This window comes from Gracilinanus agilis, chromosome 4 (genome assembly GCF_016433145.1).
Source record: "Gracilinanus agilis isolate LMUSP501 chromosome 4, AgileGrace, whole genome shotgun sequence".
Lineage (NCBI taxonomy): Eukaryota > Metazoa > Chordata > Mammalia > Didelphimorphia > Didelphidae > Gracilinanus > Gracilinanus agilis.
In genome coordinates, this window is record NC_058133.1 from 420,596,318 (window position 1) to 420,622,382 (window position 26,065).

General features: G+C 33.1%; 1 protein-coding gene across 1 annotated transcript in view; it reads left to right on the forward strand.

Annotated features, from left to right (window-relative positions):
- Positions 1-26,065, forward strand: part of ARID1B (AT-rich interaction domain 1B) — a 571,310-nt gene that overhangs the window by 205,669 nt on the left and 339,576 nt on the right. Inside the window, exon 7 of the mRNA XM_044671750.1 lies at positions 20,639-20,749. Coding sequence (XP_044527685.1) covers positions 20,639-20,749 — 111 coding nt within the window. The remainder of the gene's footprint in view (positions 1-20,638; positions 20,750-26,065) is intronic.

Here is a 26,065-nt window from a genome sequence, read left to right on the forward strand (position 1 = left end):
GATTAGACCCCTGTCAGAGTTTTTCGTTATAAAGATTTTTTCCCAATTTGTTGTTTCCCTTCTGATTTTGACTATATTGTTTTTGTTTGTACAAAAACTTTTTAGTTTAAAATAATCAAAGCCATTTAATTTACATTTTGTAATTTTCTCTAACTCTTGCTTGGTTTTAAAGTCTTTCCTTTCCCATAGATCTGACAGGTATACTATTCTGTGTTCACTTAACATGTTTATAGTTTCCCTCTTTATATTCAAGTCGTTCACCCATTCTGAATTTATCTTGGTGTAGGGTGTGAGATGTTGATCTAGACCTAATCTCTCCCATATTGAGTAACTTGTATTTTTAAAGAATTACTTTCTTTTTTCGGTTTGATTCCAAAATGAGGACTAAGCAGCTACTACCACTTCAACTCATTACTTAAGTCACCCTAAAGCAGTGGTTCCCAAACTTCTTTGGCCTACTGCCCGCCCCCTTTCCCCAAAAAAATATTACTTAGTGCCCCCTGTCACATACTATCACTGCCCCCTTACATTTATTCACTGCCCCCCTGGATCGCTACAGCACCTACCAGGGGGCTGTGGTGCCCACTTTGGGAATCTCTGCCCTAGAGCAAAGTTTCTTAACCCTTTTTAGGACAGATCCTTTAGTAATCTGGTAAAGTGTATAGAGTGCTTCTAAGAATAATCTTAAATGTGTAAAAAAGGTTAGAGATTCCCAAAATGTAGATCCTTGTTCTGAGGCAGAAGATTTATTTTTTGGGGAATGCAAGATAGAGGAAATTCTAATAACCTTTAATATTTGACTAGAAGACATAGAAAACAGGCTGACATAATAATGAGGGAATGGAATGAGAGGCTGGTCGATATTGTCTTGAATTTAGGCATCAGAAATATGAACATTTTTCTGTACATAAGGAATAAGAATAAAAAAGAATTCTATGAGTGGCACAGTCTGTTTTTTTAATTATACAGAATGATATTTAGTGGCAAGAAAATTGTTCTACTTGTGAATTTTTTTGTTTTCCGGATTTTGTGTTTTTTAAAAAAAGGTATTTTATTAATGTCTTCTCACCTTTTTCTTTTCGTTTTTTTCTTTTTAAACATTTTTGTAGCTACTCACTAACTCTGTCCCTGCATTCATAGAGGCCCTCTTTTATAATGGATAAGTATAATCAACCAAAACAATTCAACACATTGGTCATGTCTAAAGAAATGTTTATTTCATACTTTACCTGTAGTCCATCAACTCTGCCAATGGGTGAGTGGTATGCTTCATTTACCATTAATCTTTTGGTCAAGATTGATCACAGTTTAAGTCTTTTGATTATTTTGGTTCCACATATTATATTCTATTTCAGTGCATAAAAGTCTTCCCAGGTTTCTTGGAATTTATCATTCATCATTTTTACTAGGGCCAAGAATATTCTATTACATTTATTTACTGTAAATTATTCAACCATTCCCTAATTGATATACACTCCTTCTTGTTTATGGATTTGTTTTGACTAAAATAATGTTGCTATAAATATATTTTTATTTATGAGTCTTTTTCATCACTGGGTCATCAGATATACACAATTGTGTTGGTTTGGGGATAGGTCTTGCTTTCCAGAAGAGTTGAATCATTTCACCTCTTAAACAACATTAAGTGCATATGCGCCGTCTTTCCATTTTTGGCCATATTTTTAATTTGTCTTCTTTGCCAATCTGATAGTTAGGAAGTAGAACTTGGTTTTTTAATTTTGCATTTCTCTTATAAACTATCTAGAACATTTTTTAATATGGTGTTTAAAAACTTGTATTTATCTTGTATTTATTCTTTAGATAACGTGTGTGTGTGTGTGTGTGTGTGTGTGTGTGTGTGTTTGTGCGTGCCTGCTAATTCTCTAATTACTCTGTCTATCAAAAGATTTGGTCCAAAACTTTTCTCCACCTTCCCCCAATCCACCATTTGTGCAAATGCCTTTCAATTTCATGTAATTGTAATTACTTGTTTTATCTTCCTTGATCACCTCTTCCCTGTTGGTTAAGAATTTTCCCCCTAGCCATCTAGCCATCATTGGGAAAGCAATCTCCTTCCCCTCTCCTCTAGTTTTTAAGATCTCTCTCCTCCTCTTTGGCTAGCTACCAGTATGTAATCTTTTATCTGTCCCTTAAAGGATAGTGAATTTTTGCTGAATCTGAGTTGAAAGAGATCTTACATAATCTATTCCATTGTTTTTCTTGGGGTCAATAAAGTAGGCTCCACTTGGCCTGGAGCTGAGTTATTATATACAGCTTAAACCATATATAAATACATCCAGTTCTAATTGTATTTAAAAAAAATTTTAAAATTCTTAGTTTACAGGATTATATGGAAATTGATAGGCAGATTTTGCTTTCTAGTTTCAGTTTGCTAATCCCTCTTTTTTTTTTTAGCACAAATCTTTGAGCATTTTGACTAGAAATCTGTAGAAGACCTTCAGATATTTGTAGAAGACTATTATGTGTGTTTCTCCCTTCTTCCTCCCTTTATTTTATCATTATTATGTTTTTTTGTAGTTGTTTTTTTATCCTAAACATCTTAATGGTCTTCTGCTAAATGTAATATGGTCTCTAGTTCCTTTACCATCAAGTTCATCCCTCTAGACGTTTTGCAGTTTTTTAATGTCCTTCCTAAAATGGTTTGCCCATAACTGAACAAGTATTATGGATCTTATCTATGTAAAACACAATGGGACAATTACCTACCTACTAGACACTATGTTCTATTACCTAATATTGTTAGTTTTTTTTAATGCTATACACACTGGTCATTCATATTGAACACATAGATATCCCTGATCTTGTCCTTATGAGTGTCTAATCATACAGTGTCATGTAATATATATTTTTATAGTGAACCCAAAGACAAGTCATTAAATTTACTCTTGGAATGTTACATGTCCTTTTCTTTACATTTTATTTCAATACATATACATTTGGCCCCAATAGTTTTAGTCTTTTGAGATTTTTTTTTTTTTTAATGAACTCTCAACTTTATCCTCTGATATGTTTATCTGTAAAGGTTTTTGTTCTCTATACATTTGTTTAGAGATTTGTTTCTTGGCAGTGGTGATGCTGTTTCAGTTAATAAAAGTATTAATAATGAGAGCTAAAATTTACACATAATACTTTAAGAATAGTAAAGTGAGAACAACTTGCCAGATTGTTTCCAAACAACCAAGAGAGTTCAATTCTCTACTACAAACTGATTCCCCATGGATGGTGAGATGTATATATATCCCCTTATTTGTGTTCAGTCCACCATATCCAGGCTCTTTCATTCCCCTCATACTCTGAAATATTGTGCCTTATGAGGTGTGCAGTCATGTGAATAAGATATTCTAAATGTTTGTGGTTTGTGAATATTTATGTTCTTCTATCACAAATGTTAGGTATCAAAAAACCGTAATCCCTGGCATACACATTATAAGCCATCTTGAAACCATGTTCATGGACCATCAGGAATCAAATGTTCTTTTGGAAGCAAAACTTTTATTTCCTCTCATTGTGATATTAAATCTGTTTTCCAATTTTAACTTATCTTTTAGTTATACTACTCTTCTTCTGACTGGCAGATTTTCAAGTCAGTTTACAATCCTGGGTTTTTATTCATTTGAGTTTCTGCATTGCTATAGTTGGTATGCTTGTGGTAGATGAGAAGAAAATCAGTCACATCTGAAGAAATTTGTTCTTTAAAAAGAAACATTTTATATTTGCGTGTGTGTGTGCACATGCATATACATATACACAATTTATGCATATATAATTCTTTTTTATATAAACTTTGTTAAAACAATTATTCAATTGAACTTTACACTAGATTCATCATTTTTTAAAGTGCTTTAAGAAAAGTCAATATTTTAAATTTTAACTAGTTATTCATCATCATCAATTGATGGAGTAGGCAAACTACTAAAAGATGAACTTTCATTTCTCAAGCAAGGGGAGCTTGTAAAATCCTTCCACCACTATCACTGCATATTTGTGTAAGCATGCATTTGTACTTCATGGGTGTTTTCAATCAGAATACAGAAATAAATTCAATTTTCAAACACATTTAACTGCCTAGTGTTGAGACAAATATTAAGAACCTAATCCAACAGGAAAATTCGGTTTATATACATTTATTTTCCATGTTAAAACATTTTCCAGGATTAATGTGTTTCATTAATATGTTATTTATATTTAGCAAAATTAATAAAATTAATAAAATAAAGACATTTTGTATGGAATCTTAGAAATAATAAGAATTATAATGTCTTGTTGGGTTACTTTTGATTATTATAGATTGTACTTTATAACATCTTAAAAATTAGAGTTATATAATTTTATGTTTAGATTTTCTTAATTATATAGCACCAAATTTTGTATTTTATAATTACATATTGTAAAATTTAATTTGGAACTTTTGGAGGCTGAAGTTATTGTTTGAGTTATTATAAGAACTTACTAATAAGTTGATCTTAAAAAATATAAATCAGTTACCCTCGGAGTTCACAATACTTTTTTTGTTGTTGTTAATAAAGAAATAAAAATAAAAAATGTTAGAAGTCTTTGCTCTTCTTCAGCTTATACAAAAGTAAATACTAGGCAATTTTGAGCTGAAGAGATACTAGGAACTATGTGGATTATTAAGGACTTCATGTAGGAGGTAACACTGGAAGCTAGAAATTTTAAGAAGGAAAGAGAGCAGTAAGTGTGCTCATAGGCAATGAGGATGCTGGAGTAAAGACTTAAAGATGGTGAGAGGACCAGTGAGTAGTCCAGTTTGGTTAATTCTGAGTATGTAAAGGGGACAGATGTAATATGTGTTTGAAAGGGTAGGTAGCCTGAAGCCAAAATGTGAAGTAAGGAGGTTTATTCAAAGCAAGAGTTAGATGGAGAAGATTGGTAGAGGAACTGTTTAAGGGATGAAATGCTATATATTTTTTTTTATTTTTATTTTTTTGCTTTTAAATAGGAAAGCACATAGGAGGCATAAAATGCCATGGAAATCAACTGTTCCATTTCTCTCATTTTACAGATTTAGAAATTGAGCCCCAGACTGGTTACTTGCTCAAGATCACATACCTAGTCTAGTTTACCCAAACTCTTCGATTATCCTCCAATGCCCCCAAATATACATACCACACTGCCTTGTATATATGAAATCAAAGAATAAATTTAGTTTTTGCTGGTGGTTTGGGGGGAAATTTTCTGGTAACTTACTTTGCATTGTGAATATGTTTTCCTGTGGTCCCATTGCTAATAATATTCATATAGCATTTTGTGCCAGGCACTGTACTAAATGTTTTAGAATTATGATCTCATTTGATCCTCACAGTAACCTTGGCAGGTAGGTGCTATTGTTATTATTCCCTTTTTACACATGAGGAAACTGAGGCAAAAAGCATTTAAGTGACTTGCCCAGGGTCACACATCTCATCGGTTTCTCAGCCCAGTTTTGAACTCAAATCTTCCTTATTCCAGGCACAATGTTTTATCATGATGCTACTTAGATTCCTCATTAACTAGTAAATGTAATATATTTTAAGAAACTATTCCTTGATATAAAAGTTAGTTCCAAAACTTTAGTTTTCTTCTGTCTCTCTATTTTGTTTAACCCCGAAATGCTTTCCTAGGTAAAAGTTCAAATTTCATTCAACCATAGAGAAAACTCCAAAGAATTTTCTGCCTACTTTTAAAAGGCACTGAAATCTCTGAATACGACACGTTTCTTTTTATTTCTTAAGAAAAACTTAGTCACTGACATCCTGTTTCATCTTATTTTAGGGTCAATAAAGATCTAAATAGTTTGATCCTATATTGTTTATATCTCTTTTCTTATCATAATGCAAAATGAGTTTACATTGAAAATTAGTGGGAGGATTGGGAAAGAGACTCTTTGGTAGTTTCAAAGATGAAAAAAGCCATGAGTTTCTGCTGGTCAAAAAAGCATTTTTTGTACCTCTTTTCTTGTTGCAACTGTAATAGATTTTTGTTTGTTTTAATAATTTGTAATTTTTTCTGCCCTTTTTGATTCTATTTCTTCTCCTCCCACACACACACCTTACTTTCTGTCCTAGCAAGAGCTCTTAAAGCAGAAAAGCAAGGCTAGGCAACTGGGATAAGTGGCTTGTCTAGGATCAAGTGGCTAAGAAGTGTCAAAATTTGAACCCAGGTCCTCCTGACTCCAGACTCAGCTGTGCTTCCTACCTGCCCCTCTCCCGCTTCTCTTAAAAGTCTCTATATTGTGCCTCCCCCTCTCACTTAAGATGACTGTTTACCCATCACTCAGCTCTGAGAGGCAGCCCTGGTTTTACCTTCATGACTTAGTTGGCAAGACAGTCTGAAACGTAGGATATTTCTGGCAACTGGATTCACTGCCATTAGCACACCCAAAAAAGTCATCCTATACCTGTTTGTTCGTATGGATTTCATAAATCATATTTCAGCTATGTGCCATCATGCTCCTCACGTTAGTTATGATTTCTCTGCTACTAATTAAAGTGTTTGTAGAATAATTCAATATGGCCTAGATAGATAACATTTTTAGACCAAGTTACTTAGCCTTCACTAGTTTTTATATCATTTTCAATTTTTCCCTTTAAAGTTATGAAACTCTTCATTTTAAGAAACTGAACAAAAAAGATAACTATTCAAATCTGTTGCAATTCAGATCTGTAACAAAACTTAATTTCTCCACCTTCTTTTAAGGCAACTTTATTGTTAATATCATCAGCATGAATGTTAACATTCACTTCCAAATCCATTCCGTATGTCTTTAGAGAAATTTGAATATTTTTTAATAACTCCTCTTTCTTAGTTCTACACTATTTTATGTTCTGGAAAAGCTCTTATAACATTCTCCTGCCTATTTGTGTACAGAATGGGCTTTTTCTCCTTACTCGAATTCAAGTTCCTTGAGGGTAGGTTTTATTGATTTTTGTAACACTTTTTAAAGCTTTAGTCCTTCTAGTCCAAAGCCTTCATTTTTAAAGAGGAGGAAACTGAGACTGAGAATGAGCTTTTCCCCATGTCATCCCCACTGGCCTTTTTACTATTCCACATTGCCTCATTCACTCAACTCCTAAGTGGTTGTAAGAGGGTTGATCCTCATGAACTATAAGTCCTTCTCTGCTTTGAGGGAATTGATGCCATCCATCCGTGTGGCTGGTACTTGTTTTATACCCATTATGGACATAGCACTCTACTCAATTTCTGAACCAACTTACCAGGCAGCCTGCTTAGAGCAATATCTTTTATCATTATGAGAAGTAATGTTGGACATTTCTAACATGGATAGCGGGGAGCACAATGGGATTCTTGAGCATTTCCCCAGATTCCATTCTTGGCTTCAAAAAGTGGCACCATTTATTCCTGAATTGTTTATTTATTTATTTTTTAGGATTTTGCTTGCACAAATGGCAGTTAATAATGTCTTGGTGCTTTTAAAGTTGCATGTTTTCTTTTATCACTGTCCTCTTCCTGGGCCCAGATAATTGAGAATTTGCTGTCTTTCACTTAGTTTTGTGTCAGTAGCACAGATCAGGAAAAAAAATTTTTCCTTAAGTCTTGAATGAGGTAGTAGCAGCCTTCAGGTATCTAACTTGATTACCCTAGTGAAAACAGATGCTGTTGGTGCAGCTTTTCTCTCTAGTCTGTAAGCTCCCTTCAGGGTTTCATCCTCTCTATGTGCCTGGGGCACTGCTATAGCCTCATTTACTCCAGTAAGCTCTGTGCTTTGGAGATATTCAGTTGGTGGCAGGTGATCTGGGGGGAGGAATCTGCTGGGGCTAGCAGTGAAACGAACTACTCATGCAATAAGAAAATACCACAAAGCAGCCTGTTAACGCCTGTCTTGGCTTAAGAAGAGGGTTTTAAACATTAAAATAGCTCTTCCATTCATTGAGTAGCCAAAAGCAGCTCTTCCACCCCAGCCTTCGAGCCCCACAGGATGGAAAGGGCAGAGCATGATCTTCCCCTTTCTAAAGTTAAAGGGTTCAAAACTCATGTTCATATGATCCTGAGAAACAGAAATGTTAATAAAGAAGTGAAATAGATCACATTGGACAGCATACTGAATGCTGAATTTACTCCCTTAAACAAATAATCCCATTCATTTTATTAATAGAATGTTGTCCTTAAGGACTATGGAAGTCATTGCAGATCTAGGGTGATTACATCATTTTATAAATAAGTCAAGAATAAAAGTCAAGAAAAGGGATGATGTGAATTGTCCAAGACCATTTTGCTATGGTGAGAAGTACAATTTGGACTAGAACTCCATCCACATTCTCTCTGTCTAGTAGGTCTTCTTTCAATGACACTATTCACCAGTGTAAAAAATTCCATAGTTCAATACTTAAACTTGGCTCCAGAGTATTATTCACTTTATCAAAGTATTGGCTGTCATGTATCCAGGCAGCCATAATAGTGCTTTATCATTATAATATCAAAAATTGTTTATTTAAGGCACTGTACAAATATTCTTTTTATCCACAAAACATCCTTCTCAAGTAGTGTCATCCTCATTTATCAGCCCAGGAAACTGAAGGTTACACAGCCAGTAAGTGTTTAAGGCCAGATTTGAAATCAGGTCTTATGTCATCTGGTCACCTCCTTAAATTAGGTTGAAACTACTGGAGGATGATGATGATGATAACAAACAAACAAACAAACAAATAAATAAATAAATGAATGAATAAATAAATGAATAAATAACAATATTACTACTACCACTACCACCAAAAATAATAATGCAAAATTGAGGTATCGCAGTCTGTTACAATGGATAGAAAACTGACCTCAAAGCCGGAAGGCAGGAGTTCAAGTTCTATTCCTTTTTCTGGCTGAGTAATATTGGGCAGTTTGCAAAACTCACGCTATTCTAGGCCAGAAGAGTCAGAAGCTGGCCAAATCTACCATATTCCTAACTGACTAGAACCAGACTACAATGTAATTTAATAAAGTACAACATAAACCATGTTAATTGGTGGTTTTCTAAGCTACTATGTAGAGATTGGGATTTGTTTCCTTTTGAATCTAACACTTATATAAGCAATTTATTAAGAGTATAAATTGAAAGTGTGAGGTTTAAATTTTTTTTGTTAACCTGTGCTTTTGAAATAATCTATTTCTTACCTATCTTCAAGTCTGAGGATAAGGATCCATGTGAAATGAGTTTGTGTCTTTTTGTCAGAACAGCAACAAGAATAAATCCTAGAAAACAAAATGTTGTTATACATATGGAAATAACATTTTGAATCACTAGGGAAATATAGGAAAAAATCTTTAGAAGGATGACAGCTTAGATCCAGAAAGCAAAAAATATTCAAGTGGTCGTAATGCATATTGTTGATAAATGAATATTTTTGTAGAAGAGTTGTTGCTCTCCAGCAGGTTTACTTTACTGCAACTTGATATTTAGCGTTTAATTTCTGAAGTTTTTACCCTTCTGTTTTCTTTTAGCTCAGGGTAAATGGAAGACTTAACTTTTCTTCCTGGTCTGGCAAAAAAAATTGCTCAAAGTCTCTTTTCACAAAATGGTTTTATGTCACCTACTTTTTTCCCTTTTTGCACTTCCTCTTTCCTATAAAAGAAAATTATTTCTTATGACAAGAGAAGGAAAAAAAGGAGGAATAAGAAAACAAATTTGATCAAAGCTTTTAAAAAATTGGTGTTTGAAATTTTTATATGTATTAAATAGTATGTATGAAATATTCCATGCATGGTGTATGAATTGGTGTGTGTGTGTGTGTGTGGGGGCTATATTTTCTCATCTGTTCTTTGAGTTCAATTTGTTTTTTATTGTTTTCTTGATATTTATTTTCATTTTTTTAATTGTAGCTTTCCTCATTTATGTTATTTTAGTCATTTGTGTAAATTTTTTATGTGGGTCTGTTTATTTCACTTTTTTGTTTCTTTATTAGACAGTTTCTAAGAGTACACTAAGTCAATTATAGCCATGTGCCTTAATTTCTTGAGCCATTACCCAGTCAATGGTCATCTACTTTTGACTGCAGTTCCTTGTTTCTAAAAAGTGATAAAGTCTCATTCTTGAATGTCTCCTGAATTTCCAGTCTTGGACAAAATAGTATAAATGGGAGGGAGGGGGCAGCAGTGAATCTCTTTGATTTTCTACTATGCTTCTTTGCCTTTCCTCTTCTAGAGAAAGTTGTGCCCTGTAATAAGAATTTTTAATAAAAGGAAGGAAGGAAATGAAGAGAAAAAAGTCTGTAAAATCTAATCAACTTGGAAACTGTGAAGGGGCTCAGTGGCTTGAGGACCAAATCTTGAGGCAGAAGGTCTTGGGTTCAGATCACGCCTCAGACACTTCCATGCTCTGTGACCCTGGGCAAAGCCATCTTGTCTAGCCATTTCTGTTCCTTTTAGTGTGTGCCAAATCTTGTGTGATATTTGGGCTCCTCCATACTTGGATTTTTCATTGGAAAACTTTGTCAGTGTATTTTTTCCCTCCTTGGAATCTCTGGCTTTTAACTCTTGAGATTTCTTGGGATTTTTTCTTTTGAGTGGTTGTTGAGAAGACTAATGATAGATTCTTGATATTCTGTTTCTAAGAGATCTAGGCAATATTCATTATTTTTTGAAATATGTTGTATACATTCTTTTTTTCATCCTGGCACTTGCTCCACTATCTCATTGATCTGTTTTTCTGAGTCTTTGCTTGTCTTTGCTTGGAAATGTTAAGCTTTTATTATTGTTATTTTTTACCAATCTTTATTTTGTTATAATATTAATTTTGTCTCATGGAGTTTTTCATTTTCATTTGGCCCTTCTAAACTTAAATTTTCAAGGAGTCTGTTTTTTGAGTGAAATGTTGTACCTTTTTTCTTTAGTTATTCATTCTCCAAAATTTTCTCCCTTCATTGCTTTTCTAGTTTTTTCCTTTATATCTTTGATTTTATGTATATAATAATTTTACACATCTTGCTTTATTTCTTTTCTTCCTTGAATTCTACGTGGAATTGTCATTAAGGTTGGTATGTATTTTGGAGTTAATCTTTTCTAGCTATGGACTGTATTTGTGAGTTTGTTTTGGGGTTGGAGCAACTAGGCTCTGGCCATTAATATTCCTGTTTGATTCTTTGACTGTCAATTGAAGCTATGATCTAGCCCAGGGGTCAGAGCAATGTGTTCACAATCTTTTTTCAGTCTAGTCTCCTGCTGTCTAAATTTGAGATTCTGTTGTGTTGGTCTTGAGTCATAGTGATCTAAGCTGTAGGAATCTCCTTATTTTGTAGTCCCTCTCTTGACTACTCATCTTTGGTAACTATCTATCTTTCACTGTGGTATCTCCTTTGCCTACATTATTACTTTTGGACTAATCCCCTTATTTCCTCTGTCTTTTAAAATTCTTTTCAATATTTTATGTAAGTTAGTCTGTATTATTTCCCATTCTCCCATATTTCCTAATTTCCTCATTGATTTATCTTAGAGTATTGTTTTATAAATGCTAAGGTTGTACAGTTATTTTGTTTACTGATCAATTCTTTGATCATATCTCTATTGAGCAGTTGCTTTTTGCCTTAGGTATTTACTAGCTCTCTACAATTCTTAGATATCTAACCCCTAACAAAGATATTTTATTGAAGCTTTTTGCATCTTTCAACCTTAAAACCGTGTTCTTTTTTGACTCTCTTGAATCTCTTGTATTTACCTTTCTATACTTAGTTTTAAAAACTTCATTTAGATTAAAAAATGACCTAAATTATTTCATAAGTCTTTTTAATCACTACATTAAATGTTTATTGTGCCTCTTTTGAGGAGAAAGATGTTGAAATGTTTGTTCAGTATAACAACAGTGAAAAAAAATTCCTGAAGAAAGAGAAACTCAACTCAAATGATACTGAAATCTGTTCTTGAAATTTTTTCATAGTTCTAGAGAAAAGTCAATTAAATCTATAGATAATCTGTCACTTATACATAAGCTTCCCTTTATTTTTCCTACTTTTTATTCAGCAAATATATTTTAAAATTCCTAGCAGTGTGCTAGACAGAGTGTAAAAGTAATATATGATCAGGACACTTCCCTGAAGTGGTTTACAGTCTCATTGGGGAGAAGAGGCAAATTCATATTAAAAGTTAAATAAAAAATAAATATAAAGTACTTTATGTTTTTATTGAGCATTTATTAGTTTATTTACTGTAAAGTTTTCTGCAAACGAGAAAGCCAGTGCCCATGGATAGCTTAATAGAAGACCTGATATCTTAAATAGATTTATTATATTGTCTATAGATTTATTATATTGTCTATCCAATGTATGAATTTAATCAATATCTGTAACAAACTTTAGAAATGAATCTGACCACGTCAGAATATAATATTCTGTTCTAAACAACTTCAACTGAGAACAGTTCTGGAGCTTGTGAATCATTATATTGTTTTATATACACACACACATACACATAAACACACATACACATACACACACAGAGTGAGAGTTTTTAATGTATGTATTCAATCCCTGGGTTTAAAAAATATATAAATTGCTTTTATAGAATTATTACTTTTCTTTTCCTGCTTCATTTGGGATTTCTTTTTGAACCTGTGTCCAAGAATAAATTTATCTCTTAAAAATCTTCCTAATTTTAGCCCATTGTAATTCTCTAATCTAATGTATGTGCTATTCCTTTAAACATTTTGCAATCTACAAATCCTTCTCTACTTTCTTCTAAGTTATTGAGAAAAAATTTAAATGCAATAGGAACAATGTTAGAACTCAACAAATTCCTTTAGGGAACTCTATTCAGATTGATACTGTATCCCTATAATGAGCAATTTTCAAGGGTTATATAAATGTCATGTGTGTTTATAATTTTTAAATTTTATATTAAAATCTTTAAAAATTTTAAACTTTAAAATTTAAAATTTTAATTCAAAGTCCTTTAAAACATTATTTTTAAACAAGATGCACCGCTCTCCTACCACATTCCAGTCATGAGTATTTTTCCTCCCATATCACAGGGATAAAAACAAAAAAACTTTTTTTAAAAAACTTATTTAGTTTATTCCCAGTACCTTATTTCTAACTTCATGAGTATTTTTTCTGATGCTATTCTCCCATCATTGAATCAAATAAGTATTGTTGTTCTTGTTAGTTAGTTTGTTTTTTCTTGTATGGTATTTTGTGTGGTTCAAGTGATTTCTCCTCTTCCCCCACAACCCTCCTAGTCCTTTTTTGTTTTAGGCTCTCCTAATCAGATCACTTTTTTTTAAAACTAGAAATACATGCTGCTTTTTCCTTGTTAGATGTTTTCCACCCTTGTCAAGAGCCATAATTTCTTTACTGAATCTTTCAATGTTCCAGGCAATGCTCTAAGAATATAAATTGGGAAGCAAACATTAATCTTCATTGGTTGAGGACTTTTGCCTTTATAGGAAACTTTCTATAATAATGATATCACATGCATACAAAAGAAAACATTCTTATCATAAAAGATTTGAGGTTTATTGGTTGAGTTTATAATTTTAAAAATTGTATATTTACTTATTACTTTTTAAACCTTACTAATATAAGGTTTTAGGAATGAAATAATTTTTCCTCTGAGACCTTTTTAGCTTCTCAGAAATTTTGGTATGCTTTATCTTTCACATAATTTTTAATTGTTTCTATGGATTTTTTGGACATTTATTTAGGATATACTTAGGTCCTTGGCTTTTGTGCTTCTAAATGAATTATTTCTATTGAAATATGATCTGTAAATTATGTACTTAATATTTATTTTTCTGTTTATTTTAATTTCTTCATGCTGTAATATGTGAACAATTTCTGTAATAATTTTATTAAGTCCTGAGAAGTATGTATGTTTTTCAGTGGTCCCATCCAAAAGGTACTATAACTCTTTTCATGATGGCTCTGCCCATTTACATTGTTGTAGCTTCTGTGTATATTGTTTTCTTGACCTTGCTTTTCATTCTAATTTGTTCATTATTTGTTTAGTTTGGTAATTTCCTTTTATTTATATTTCTCTTAGGTTCCTTCAGCTATGACAAAGGAACTTTAAAGTCTTCTAATTAGTATTACTAACTATGTATTCTTTTAAGTCAGTATTCCTTTGTGGTTTAATTCTTAAGACTTTTTAAGAGTGCACAAATTTAATATTGGCATTGAATTGTTGTTTGTGTTACTTTCAACTTAATATTATTGCCTTGTTTATATTGCTTTTTTTTTTTTTTTTTTTTTTTTTGCTTTCTCTATAATGACATGATAGAATTTTCTGCCTTTTGGATTTACCTGATGTGTAGTGAATTTTGTTTCAGCTTCTAGTTTTTGTTCCGTGTATTTCTTTGTTTATTAGATGTGTTTCTTGTAAACAGATTTTTCCTGTTTGTTTTCTTATTCAATTTGCCATTTTTTATTTACTTGTTTAATCCATTCACATTTAAAGTTCTAAGTTAGGTTTATATCTTCTATGTATTTTGTATTGTTCTTTGTTCTGAATGAGATCTAAAAAAATTTCCCCCTTTATCAATTTTCAGTCTATGGTTAGTTTTGTTGATTCTATTCAAAATCAATCTTGTTTTCATAAGATTTTCCTTCCTCAACCATAACTTCCTTCACTCTTTATAAAATTATTTAATAGACACTATTCTCGTTATTTTTTAATGATCACAATCATGCTTACGCTCTTTGATCATTTTTGCAGTTTACCTTTTACAAAGCTGTTTGCTACATAGTTATTTCACTTTCACATTGGCCAGCTCAAGAAAGTGCTTATTGTAGCAATTATGAAATGTTCTTGACTATTTTCATTGCCTTTTGCTAATAATGTATATGCTCTCTCCCCTCAACCAACCACTCTTATTAGGTTCCCAGAATTGCAGTTTCAAGTCAGAGACTCCAGGAATTCAGTTACTAGATCTCATATTTTACATGATATTCGACATACTATTGTATCCATCCTCTTGTCACCACCTACTTAATTCGCTCTATCTATTTCTGGAAGATAGCTATTGAATGATTGTCATCTCCTACTGAACCATGTCTGTTAAGCTTTTTGCCAACATGGCTGAGGCACTTAGGTGTGTTACCTTAGATTTTTGTTCTTAGCCTAGTGACTGGGGTAGGGGATTTAGAAGTGAAATTCTATTATGAGATTTGCTCCCAGGACCCTCTCTTCGCAGGCATACCCCAACACCCAATATTGATGCATTTCCTTTCTGAATCTCATTTTCCTTACATGTTAGATGTGATTATTGCTATAGTGAGATGATTCAGTCTGCATTTTATTGAAATTCAGATGAAATTAACGTTGACATTTTATGTAAACCAGCTCTAATAGAATTGATATCTAAAATAGACCGAATGTTTTTTTCATTCTGCTTTACTAATACCACAAATTCATTTTATTCTTTTCCTAAAAAGTTAGTGAAGATACTTTCATTTGACTATATTTAAAGTTTTATTTAACTAAGACATATAAGACCTTGTTAAAAACTAGCCTTTTCTTCAGAACAAACTCATCTTGCACCAAAAAGCAAAATAAACAAACAAATAAATGAACAAATAAATAAATGAATGGTCAAATGAATAAACAAATAAACTAATAAATGAAAGATGATCTAGAAAGACATAGGACCTATTCTTGGTGTATGGAGATGAGGATATCGCTTAAATGGTCATTTTCCTCCCCCTTCCACTCCCCACCCTGGCAAGGACAGAACCTTTATGCTAGAAATACAAAATATCTTACAGGAAACTTATTTCCTTTACAAGCCAGTAGACAAGAAAGACGATATCTAGCTGTCTTTGAATTCAGGTTACTTGGCCCTGCATGAATCTACCTCCTTGGATAAAGAAAATGGTATCTAAAATGGGAAAAAAAATTTTTTTTTCATTCTACCTTGCTGGTCTTACAAATTCATTAAGTTTTCTTAATATCTTTTCCTAAAATTGAAGGGAAGATGCTTTTCATTTGACTGAAGAATTGTTCCTGAAAAACCTGGCCAGTGTGATTACTCAGCCACTTTTATTAGTCTTTAAAAAAAAAAATCATGAAGAAGAGGTACCACTAATTGTAAAAGTGAAGTGTTTTGATTTTCAGTGAGTGGGAGGCTAATAAGCACCTGCAAATCAAAGGCCAAGAAGCTTGATTTTGATTCTTGGGAAATTCTAGAACATAAATTATGAAAGATATGGTTGGTCGAAATCTTGATAGAGAAGCAGTGACTACAAAGCATGGCTTCATATTGTATATATTCTGCTATTTTAAGATAATTTCCTTTTTTCACATGATTATGGTGCAAGTAGATTAAAGGACTCCTGTGTGTGTATTTTACTTAGATTTTAGAAAATGTTTCAATAAATTATTTCATACTATTGTTATGAGAAAATTGACATGTATTAAATAATAATACAGTTAAAGTGAATTCAAAACTAGTTGTGTAGTTTTGTAAAAGTGTGAAATGCTGTGTCATTGTGAAAAGAAGATTGATCTCTTGTTTAATTTTTATCACTGACTTCAATAAAGATATACATATGATATGCTTGCATCAATTTGGGAAATGTAGCTAAGGGGGTGTGGGGGGGCGGCTAAGACAAATAATAGAATTTTTGGTTCAAAGGACATGAACATTTAATCACTTTATTTTCCTAATTCCAAACTGCTTTCCAAATGGTAAAATGCAAGCTTTTAATGAGGGTCAGCATTCATCCTCAGAAAATCTCATGTGATTTTGTGCTGAATTAAGAGCGTACATCTTCCATTAAGAAGGAGGTGAAAGCACCACTGGACTCTGCCTTCAGATGTTAAAGTATTGTGCAAACTGTCATAAATTGGAGAATATCCACTAGTGGACATCCAAGAGCATCATGAAGGGCCTTGTGTCTCTATACATCTGTTGAAAGAATTGTTGGGTGTTTTTCTTTGAGATTAGAAGATTCAAAGGCCCCATCATAGGCTTCTCCAAATATTTGGAGACTGTCTTATAGAGGAGGAATTAAATTTGTTTTCTAGTTCAATAGCAGTGGGTGAAAGATGTAAATGGATAAAATTAGGATTGATATTAGGAAAATTTTTCCTAAAAATTAAGGCTATCAAAATGTGGAATAGTTTGCTTGGAAAGAAAAGCAATAGATTCCATATTATCCCCTTAAAAATATTCCCTCAGAAGCTAGAAGCCCTCTAGTTGGGTTTTATATAGTGGAGATTCTTTTCATGTGTGAAATAGACTTCCAATTCAGTCGTAAATTCTAGGATTCTGTGAAAATTCTTAACCAACTCATTTGTATATTTGGGGCTACTCTTTTCACACTTTTAGTTTGTGAAAACAAATTTTCTCTTTGATTCATAAAAAGCATGGTTATGAAAGCTGTCATGAGTGATCATGAATTTGCAAGTTTGTGGATGAAGTGAAGAAAGAAATTACTTCTCTTAAGAAAGCCTCATAGTAAAAATCACACTCCACATGCTTGGTACTATTCTATTTCTTCATCATGACAGACTATCATTCAATTTTATATTTTTGTCTTTTGTTTTGATAACATTATATATATGTATATATCTATATCTATATATCTATATTTTTGTTTTGTTTTGTTTTTAAACCCTTACCTTCTATCTTGCAATCAATACTGTGTATTGACTCCAAAGCAGAAGAGTGGTAAGGGCTAGGCAATGCGAGTTAAGTGACTTGCCCAGGGTCACACAGCCAAGAAGTGTCTGAGGCCAGATTTGAACCTAGGACCTCCTGTCTCTAGGCCTGGCTCTCAATCCACTGAGCCACCCCGCTCCTCTCTCTCCCTCTCTAGAGAGAGAGTCATTAAAATCTTTGTAATGACAAGAAATAACAACATTGCCAAATATAAAGAATTTGTTTTTTTAATCCATGGCAATTTGTATTAAATGACTTGCCCAGGATCACCTTGCTAGGTTTTGTCTGGGACCAGAGTTGAACCCATGTCCTTCTGGCTCCAGGCCCATCCTAGCTTCCCCCCTTTTAGTTGATTCTTACCTTCATTTGTTCAACATATAACCGTTAATAATCTATGTGCACACACACACATATGCACCTGCTCTTTTAAGTACAATATTTTAAGAATTCAAAGAATAAGGAATGGTCCCGGACTTCAAGGAACCCCCTACATGATTAGGGCTAGTTAAGATGACTGTGTGCTTGATCCTGTGGTGTATATTCATTCATTGATCAGTATTTCTGTGTGCCATATTGAATAAGTACATCCCAAAGGAAAGATGGTCTTGGAGACAGAAGTTTCTACATTTTTTTTTTTTACTACCAATAGCCATTGCTTCTGCTTTGATTAGGTATCTTCTGTGTATACATGTATGTATAAAAGTAGCTAGAGAGGAGAAAACACTTCTAGACTAACTTTAAAATGGTGGTCTCTCTAGAAACATTGGCTCTCAGTGGGGTCCAGAATGAAGACTGATTCAAGTGGGTGCCATTGGTGGCATCTGGGCGTTGTTAGATGGTTTTCATTAATGTCTGATTATTTTATCAAAACCAGGTTGCCCATCCCTGAACAGCCACCTAAGTTCCACGTTGAGTCATTCTCGTGAAATGTGTTCTGTTAGTTTCATGTCTGAATACACTATCTAAAATGTTCTTGGCAGTAAGAGTGTTGGCAGTTTTGGAAGAAGCTAATTATTTTGAATTTTGAAAGCATGAAATGTCATCTTTAATGTCTCAGGAATATACTCGGATGTCTTCCATCCTCTGTCAGTTTAGCGAGGGGGTAATCTTGTTTCTGAAAGGACAGCATCTAAATTGAAATTTGTGTCGATTCCTCTCGTAATGGTCCTTTTCCCAACTCTCTTAGAAAGCTGGAATTTATTTAGCTATGAATAGGGAGTAAAATAAAGTTAAAAGGTTGGACATGGGGCCAATCTGTTGTTGCTGCAGTTGCTCTAGCTGACGTTGATTATGAGGGTCTGTGCTGTGACTATAGAAGCTCTGTGCGTGTGTTAAGAGGAAAGCAGAGGTTTGTTCATTTGTTTGCCTATTGTGAAGCTGTCTTTTGCACCTTTAAGTTCTTTTGTAATAGGGTGAAGTCTACTGAATGGAGGCCTTGTGCCCTGTGTTGATTTTAAGCCCTAGATGTTAATCCACAGGAACCTGCTGGTCCACACAGCAGGGAAGGCTGTTACAAGTGGAAATCTGGGATTGGGGAAGAAGTGTGTGTGTATGTTGGGGGAAGGGGAAGAGTGATAATAATCATTCAGCCATCCCCTTTTGTCACCCGTGAGCCTAATTGTTACCCTCTGCTGGTAGCCAGATTGAAAAGTTGCCCTTTTAAGTGTCCCTTGGTTTTATTTTGCATGTGCTTGGGGATGATATGGGACCTTATTGTTGTTATAATACTGAGCACCTAAAGTATGGGGTGGTGGCAGATTTTTAAGTCACCTTTAATTTTTTTGCCCTTATTTGTCTCTTGATTCATATCCTCAGTGTTTCCTCCTGAGGATGAAATGGTTGAATGTAGAATTACTTTGTTTATTTGGCTTACACCTGGATCCATCCAGATTGCACCAGCGCCAGAGCTAGTCAAGTCTCGTTTGTTAAGTTTGTATTCAGGGGAGAAAGGCTATTGAACCAAAGTTTCTTGGCTCTAACTGCCTTCTTTTTTAAGAAGCTATGTAATTTAAAGTGTGTGTACCTTATGAGAAAGGGGTGGGGCAAGGAGAGGCTTTTTATAAAATTTTAGTTGAACAATATTCTCTTTAAAAAAATATTTAAGTAACATGAACACCGGAATGGAGACTATAAACGCTGATCCATTCAGCACCGAGTTGAACTTTTCAGGGGAAATGGGGTACAGAAAGTTTTAAGGTGTGATGTTTTCTTTCCCCCTTTCATCTCCATAATCAGAAACTGGTTCTTCAAGTTGTGTTGCCAGTTAGACGTGCTATAATGAGTATTTTGCATTCTGCCCTCCTGCTTGACTTCAGGTATAAATGGTAGTAATAGGAAATAAATATTCAGCATTTTAGCATAGGTTTTCAGCTAGAGATTTTTATTGAGCAGGAACTTGCTTGTATAAAGTAAGTTTTGTCTTATACGGTCGTTTAGATTACAGAATTTTGTTTTTGCAAAAGGTCTTAAATCACCGATAGTACCTTTGTAAAAATGTTTGAGAACATGTAAAAAAAGACTTTAGGGAGAAGTTTATTGTACTTAATTATGTATTATAGAAAAGTTCCAACACCCTTATTGTCCTTTCAATGCCAGATAAATAGGGATAGTTCTATGCATTTTTTAATTTGCTAAATATTGAGGACATTGTGAGCTTAATAATTATTTATAATGCTATTTCAGGCAGGGATTATGGAAGACAAATGAGTAACAAAACAACTTGCTGAAGTTGCTGATTATGTGAATGTTTTTCAGAGGAATTATGCACAGGATAATCTATCTAAATTAATATTTAGTCATAAGATATGACTTAAAACTTATTGAAGAGTTTGGTTGTAGCTTTTACTTTTCTTTTGCCTAACCCAGATAATTTGTAATTAAGATCTTTGACTATTAAAAATGTTTGCCTTTTAAGTAAAATGTTGAGTTATAATAAATATCCCAAGACTTTTGTCAATATTTACCTCCTATACCATAACCTATTGAGAGATATTTATAAGTTTCCTTTTTGTATTCATTTAGGACATGTCTCAGGAAGGCTATGGAACTAGATCTCAACCTCCGATGGCACCAGGAAAGCCTAACCATGAAGAGCTGAGCCTAATACAGCAAGAAAGACCATCAAGTTTACCAGTAAGACATTAATCTGCCTGTTCTGGAAATGTAATTAATATATTGAAAAAATGAGCCATTGTTTATTGCGCCTTTGTTAAATGTGAGAATCAGGGGAAAAAATCGTTCAACGAGCTCTTTCTTAGAAGCTTTACAGAGTATTTCTTTTCAAAAGGCATGTTCCTAGAAGGCAGATGCTCTAAGTAATCTACATTAAGTCTAGATGATACTCTTTCCTAAAGGAAGTCTCTTTGGTGACTATTACAGTTGCTGACTTTTTCTGTCATTAGCCATAATCGGTTAAAAAATTTTTTTTGGTTAAATATTTTTTGCTGATTGTAATACTTCATTTGTCTTGTTGCTTTTTAGTCTATGTGCACATAAATACAAACACAGATGCACATCTACACATTCTTGTGCTCCACCCCACCCTCGCATCCCTACTCCCTGAAAAAACTTCATATTTATATGATGAAATAAAACATTTAGATGTTCTATAGCAGTTTTCGTTCTCTTTACTTTTTTAGCAGTGGGAGAATGAGCCATTTTGCTTTGAGTTTCCTTATCCCATTTCCTTCACTCGATATAAGAATCTTTCTTTTACCATTAAAAATGAAAAATTTATAAAATGCAACTAGTTTGCTCTCACATGGCATACATATACCAAGCTCATTGAATGAATTATGTTTTATTCCTTAGAACTGCTTAAATTAATAAAATTTCTTTTAGTTCCAGATGATCCTTTTAGACAATTTTATCTATATTTGATTTATCTCACTCTTAAATAATCTGTCTATAAAATGAAAGATACTTTTCTTAGTTACTTTTTCGTTAAAAATATTCCGTTATATTCCTAGAACAATCAGTATGGCTCATAAACTCCATTAAAAATGATTGTTGAAGGATGGAAATTAACTAAAAAGCTGGGATAGCATTTGTTTTTATTTGAGCCTCAGGGATGAATGAACCAAGATATAATGTATTTGTTTATGAATACTCAGCAATAAACATTGGTAATGAGATGGTTGTTAAACACACACTCTCTACCTTATCTTACTTATTTTGGAATTAATAATACTCATTTAGCATTGCATTGTAGGATGTAGGCTAGTTGCAAAGTATAAATCTTGTTTCAATCTTCTGTTTTTGCAAGTATTTTTGATACCCCTAATTAACAGTTTTCATGTCTGAAAAATTAATGGGCTGTTTATGTTCTCAGAATATACTATTGTCTCTTTAACTGTCTGATTGTGAATGGAAGTTAGATGGTAGTTTGGATGAGCGGATGTCTGTATATTGTGTTATCCAAGTTTCTTAAAGTTTTTGTTGATCAATTGTGATCCCTGCTAAATATTAAGAAATTGTTTTATGAAATTTAAATTGGTTCCCTAGAATGAAAAAAAAGTAGTGCATGAACCAATAGCTTCTTTATCTCTCTGCTCTATTTTCATGCTATCACATATATTATTTCTTAATGTTTGTTGAAAAGGCTGTCTATTTGAGCTGTGGCAGTTTGCAGATAGCACTTTATCAGCTAGGATGTATTTTGTATGTGTTGACAAGGGTGTTTTTCAGTGTGCAATGTTTTTTATGCAATAACTTTTATATTTTGGAGTTATTAAAATACATTTTAAAATCCTCTTTTCTCCTGTTCTCAGATTAAGGGTTTTATAAATGATGGTTGACAACCAACTGTAAAGGACAACTAATGAGGAAATGAACTGTTATAACATTAAATAATTGAAAAGCTCTGCTATGGGAAGTTTGCTTGATTACCCTCCTTATCCTTGAATACTTCTATCCGAATGTCCAGTGTTATAAGGAGTGAGCTGCTAAGATTCATTATTGACTAATTGTTTTCAGTTAATAATTTACAGATCTTATAAACTGTTTAGCATTTTAATTTCTTTCTCTGTGTGTATTTGAGATCTTTAGTAGTGTGCTCCTTTATTGTAGTTTTTAAGGATATTTGCTCTTTCTGGATGTATGTGTCCTATGGCTCAGTTCTCATATAAGAATCTTTTTTTTAATGTTCTTTCCTTTTCATCTGGCACAAAGTACTTATGTTTCTATTTTCTGATACATTTAAATAGATTTTTATATTATATTCCAATGCTGAATGATTTTTCTATTGTGGCCATATCCCATTTTATTTCTTGCTGGGTGTCTCTGCAAATATTTTTAGGTTCCTGTCTGTGTGTCTGACTGTGTGTCTGTCTGTCTGTGTCTGTCTCTATCTATCTATCTATCTATCTATCTATCTATCTATCTATCTATCTATCTATCTATCTATCTATCTATCTACCTATCATTTTATCTGTATACTACTACTACTAATTGGAAAAGCATTCTAGATTTTAGGTTAGAGACCTGAGTTTGAATTCCATCTGAACTACTTTTCATTTATTTGATCTTGGACCAGTTAGTTCATCTTTGGTGCCTTTAGCTACCTCATCTGTAAAATGAAGGGTCTCTCTTATATGATCTTTGAGGTCCCTTTTGACTTTAAATCTATGATCTTGTGATTTATGGTGCCTGAAGTATAATCAGAAGCCATCAATTGTTAAACTAGTCATAATACATCTGTACCTGTCATCAGGCAGTTTTTCTTTTTGGTACCCATGAAATATATTTATTGGCATTCACCCCGTTCTATAACAAACCCATCTTATCAAACTTGTCTTGCTTTTACTTTTGTGTGTGTGCTTGTGTGTGTAAATATCTAAATTTGGCAAGGTTGATATTTTAAATTACCCAAGAATGATATTGGAATATGCTCTTGAGTCATTCATAGATTCTTTGCATAATTTTTACTCATTCTTTCTAACTGTTACTTAATGGCAGTTTATATATATTCCATTATAAACTATGTTAAGTATATTGGAGGTGGAAAAAAATCCTACTAATAATGGGTATTTTTAACATTTTAACCACCTAATGAAGCTGGTTAAAAATGATCAGTTTGATTAGGTAGTTATTATGATTTAAATGAAGCATCTGTTTTTCACCATTTTGACAGACCAGTTTAAATCCATAAAAATATCTGAAATACTGACTACTTTATAAGAATCTATGTATGCAGCCACTTAAAATACTCCCTACCTTCTTTTATAGGTCAAGCTCTTTTGACCTGCTTTAATGAATAAGTAAACCTTATTTGTAAATAGCAATACCATCTGCATTCCAATATTATGCCAAAATCCTTTAAAAAAAAAAGTCAACAAAACCTTAAATGGGTTCATCATGCCCCCAGCAATCTTGTTTATACAACTCATTCATTGAGCCTTTTTTTTTTTAAAAATTTTAAAGCCAGATTGGGCAAAAGTGGATTTTCCAGCCCACTAAAAATGATTATATAGATTGTGAATTAGTACAGCCCAAGTGAATAAGGATAAGTTAAAAAAAATTCATTTAAGGAAAGCCAACATGTCAAATAATTTGCAATGATCTGTATTTTTAGTAATGGAAGAAAGAAGATAACTTTAGAAGGGGAATAGGTAAATGGCATTCAAGATATATTTGATTTATCGAAACTAACAGTGCCTGTCAAAGTTAGCCTATAACATTTTCTCAAGGTATAATTTATAAAGCAGCATATCTACATTTAGTGTAGTTTACCTTAAGATGCAGTTAAACATTATCAAGGACCCATGACTCTTCATGTTATTTTGCCTCTACGTCTAAGACTTTACAGCATAGGCAATCTGGAGTTAAGAATAACCACCCATTGTGTGTCACCTGCTGCCTAAGTACAGTCTTGATTTTCAAAGAGGAGTGAAAGTGGGAAAAAAATAATAAAAAATGACTGTGGCAATACTTTAAAAATCATGCTAAGACTTTTGGAGGTGCCCTGTAGTTAGAGATTGGCAAATGTGGAAGAAGTGATATAAAAATATGTCTAATTTTTTTTTTTTTATCTTTTTACTTGAAAAATTTAAAAAGTAGTTATGATAGTCTAAAGAGACAGAAAACCTTTCTCCCTATTGCTTTGCCTTTTTCACTCTATGACTACAATTCCTGGAATGTAGCAGGGAAATGCCTGGAGAGAGAGCTCCTCCCTCTTTCTATCTTTGTACTGGCCTTTGCCTGCCTTGGCTACCACAATAGACATGCCTTACAGGCAACTTTTTTTCTCTATATTGCTCATGGATTGACCATTAACAAATGGGTCTCTCTTCTTGTCATCTAAGTCAGTGGGAACCTTGAATTCAATTTGCAGACTTTCCCTTCAAATTCACCTTTTGAAAAAATGTTTATATTTTATTTAATCAGGGAGGGATTCATATACTGCTGTAGTTTTTGATAGTAATTGTGGACTCTGGGTATTTGCTTTTATGGTTCTTTAGAATGGAAGTAGCTATTTTGGGATATGTTAAATCCAGACTGTCAAGTTAGGGGAGAAATAGTTCCTAGAAGTCTTTACCTGACAATGAAGTTATCCACTCTTCCTCACAATATAGAATATGAGAGGTGTCTTTCCCTTTTTTCGTTTTTTCCCCCTTTTTCCTTTCTCTGCAGTGTTGTAAAATAACTGAATGGTCTTGTTTTCCTTTGTTTGGGTCAAGAAATTTTAGCTGAAAATTGTTACTCTGTGAAAGAAGATTATTGACTCAACAAGCCTTCAATTTTCAGTGAATAACACTCCCACCCTCTAGCTTTAGGAACATGTCGTGCATGCATTCTATTTTAAAATACAGACTATAATTTAAAACAGGCAGCTTGATGCCCCACTGAACTTTGTTTAAGCCTGAAATAAGGGAGGGGAGGTGGAGCTTTTAAAGCCTTGGAAAAGTGACTAAGCTTTTTCAAATGCTTTTCTCACTAGTTACACATCTAAAATATTTTAAATGTGACATGATTTTGATTTGGAGGTTGAAAGAGGGACGTGTTTGATAGCTTGTTTTTTGCCTGTGCCCCCAAATCTATTTGGTAAAGAGTTCTGTATGTATTGATTTCAGTGGTCATCGGTGTATATATAAAAGTTAGGGTAAAAGAACATTCATAATAAATAGAAGCATTTTTATTAACAATCAGAAATGTATTACCAAAGACATTTTCTGCCACGATCAATCGTTTTATATGCTAGACCATTGATTCATTACTTCAAATACTTAAAGGGTAGCATTTTGAGAGTTATAGAATATATATGTTTTAAAATTGTCTTCTTTGAACAGTTTTATCATTCTACTCTTTGTTCCCTGCCCCAAACCATTAAAATACAAATATTGAGAGCAACTAGTTGACTAAGTGAATAAAGAGTCAAATCTAGAAATGGGGTAGGGTCTGGGGTCAAATTTAGATTCTGACACTTTATAGTTGTATGATCCTGGGCAAGCC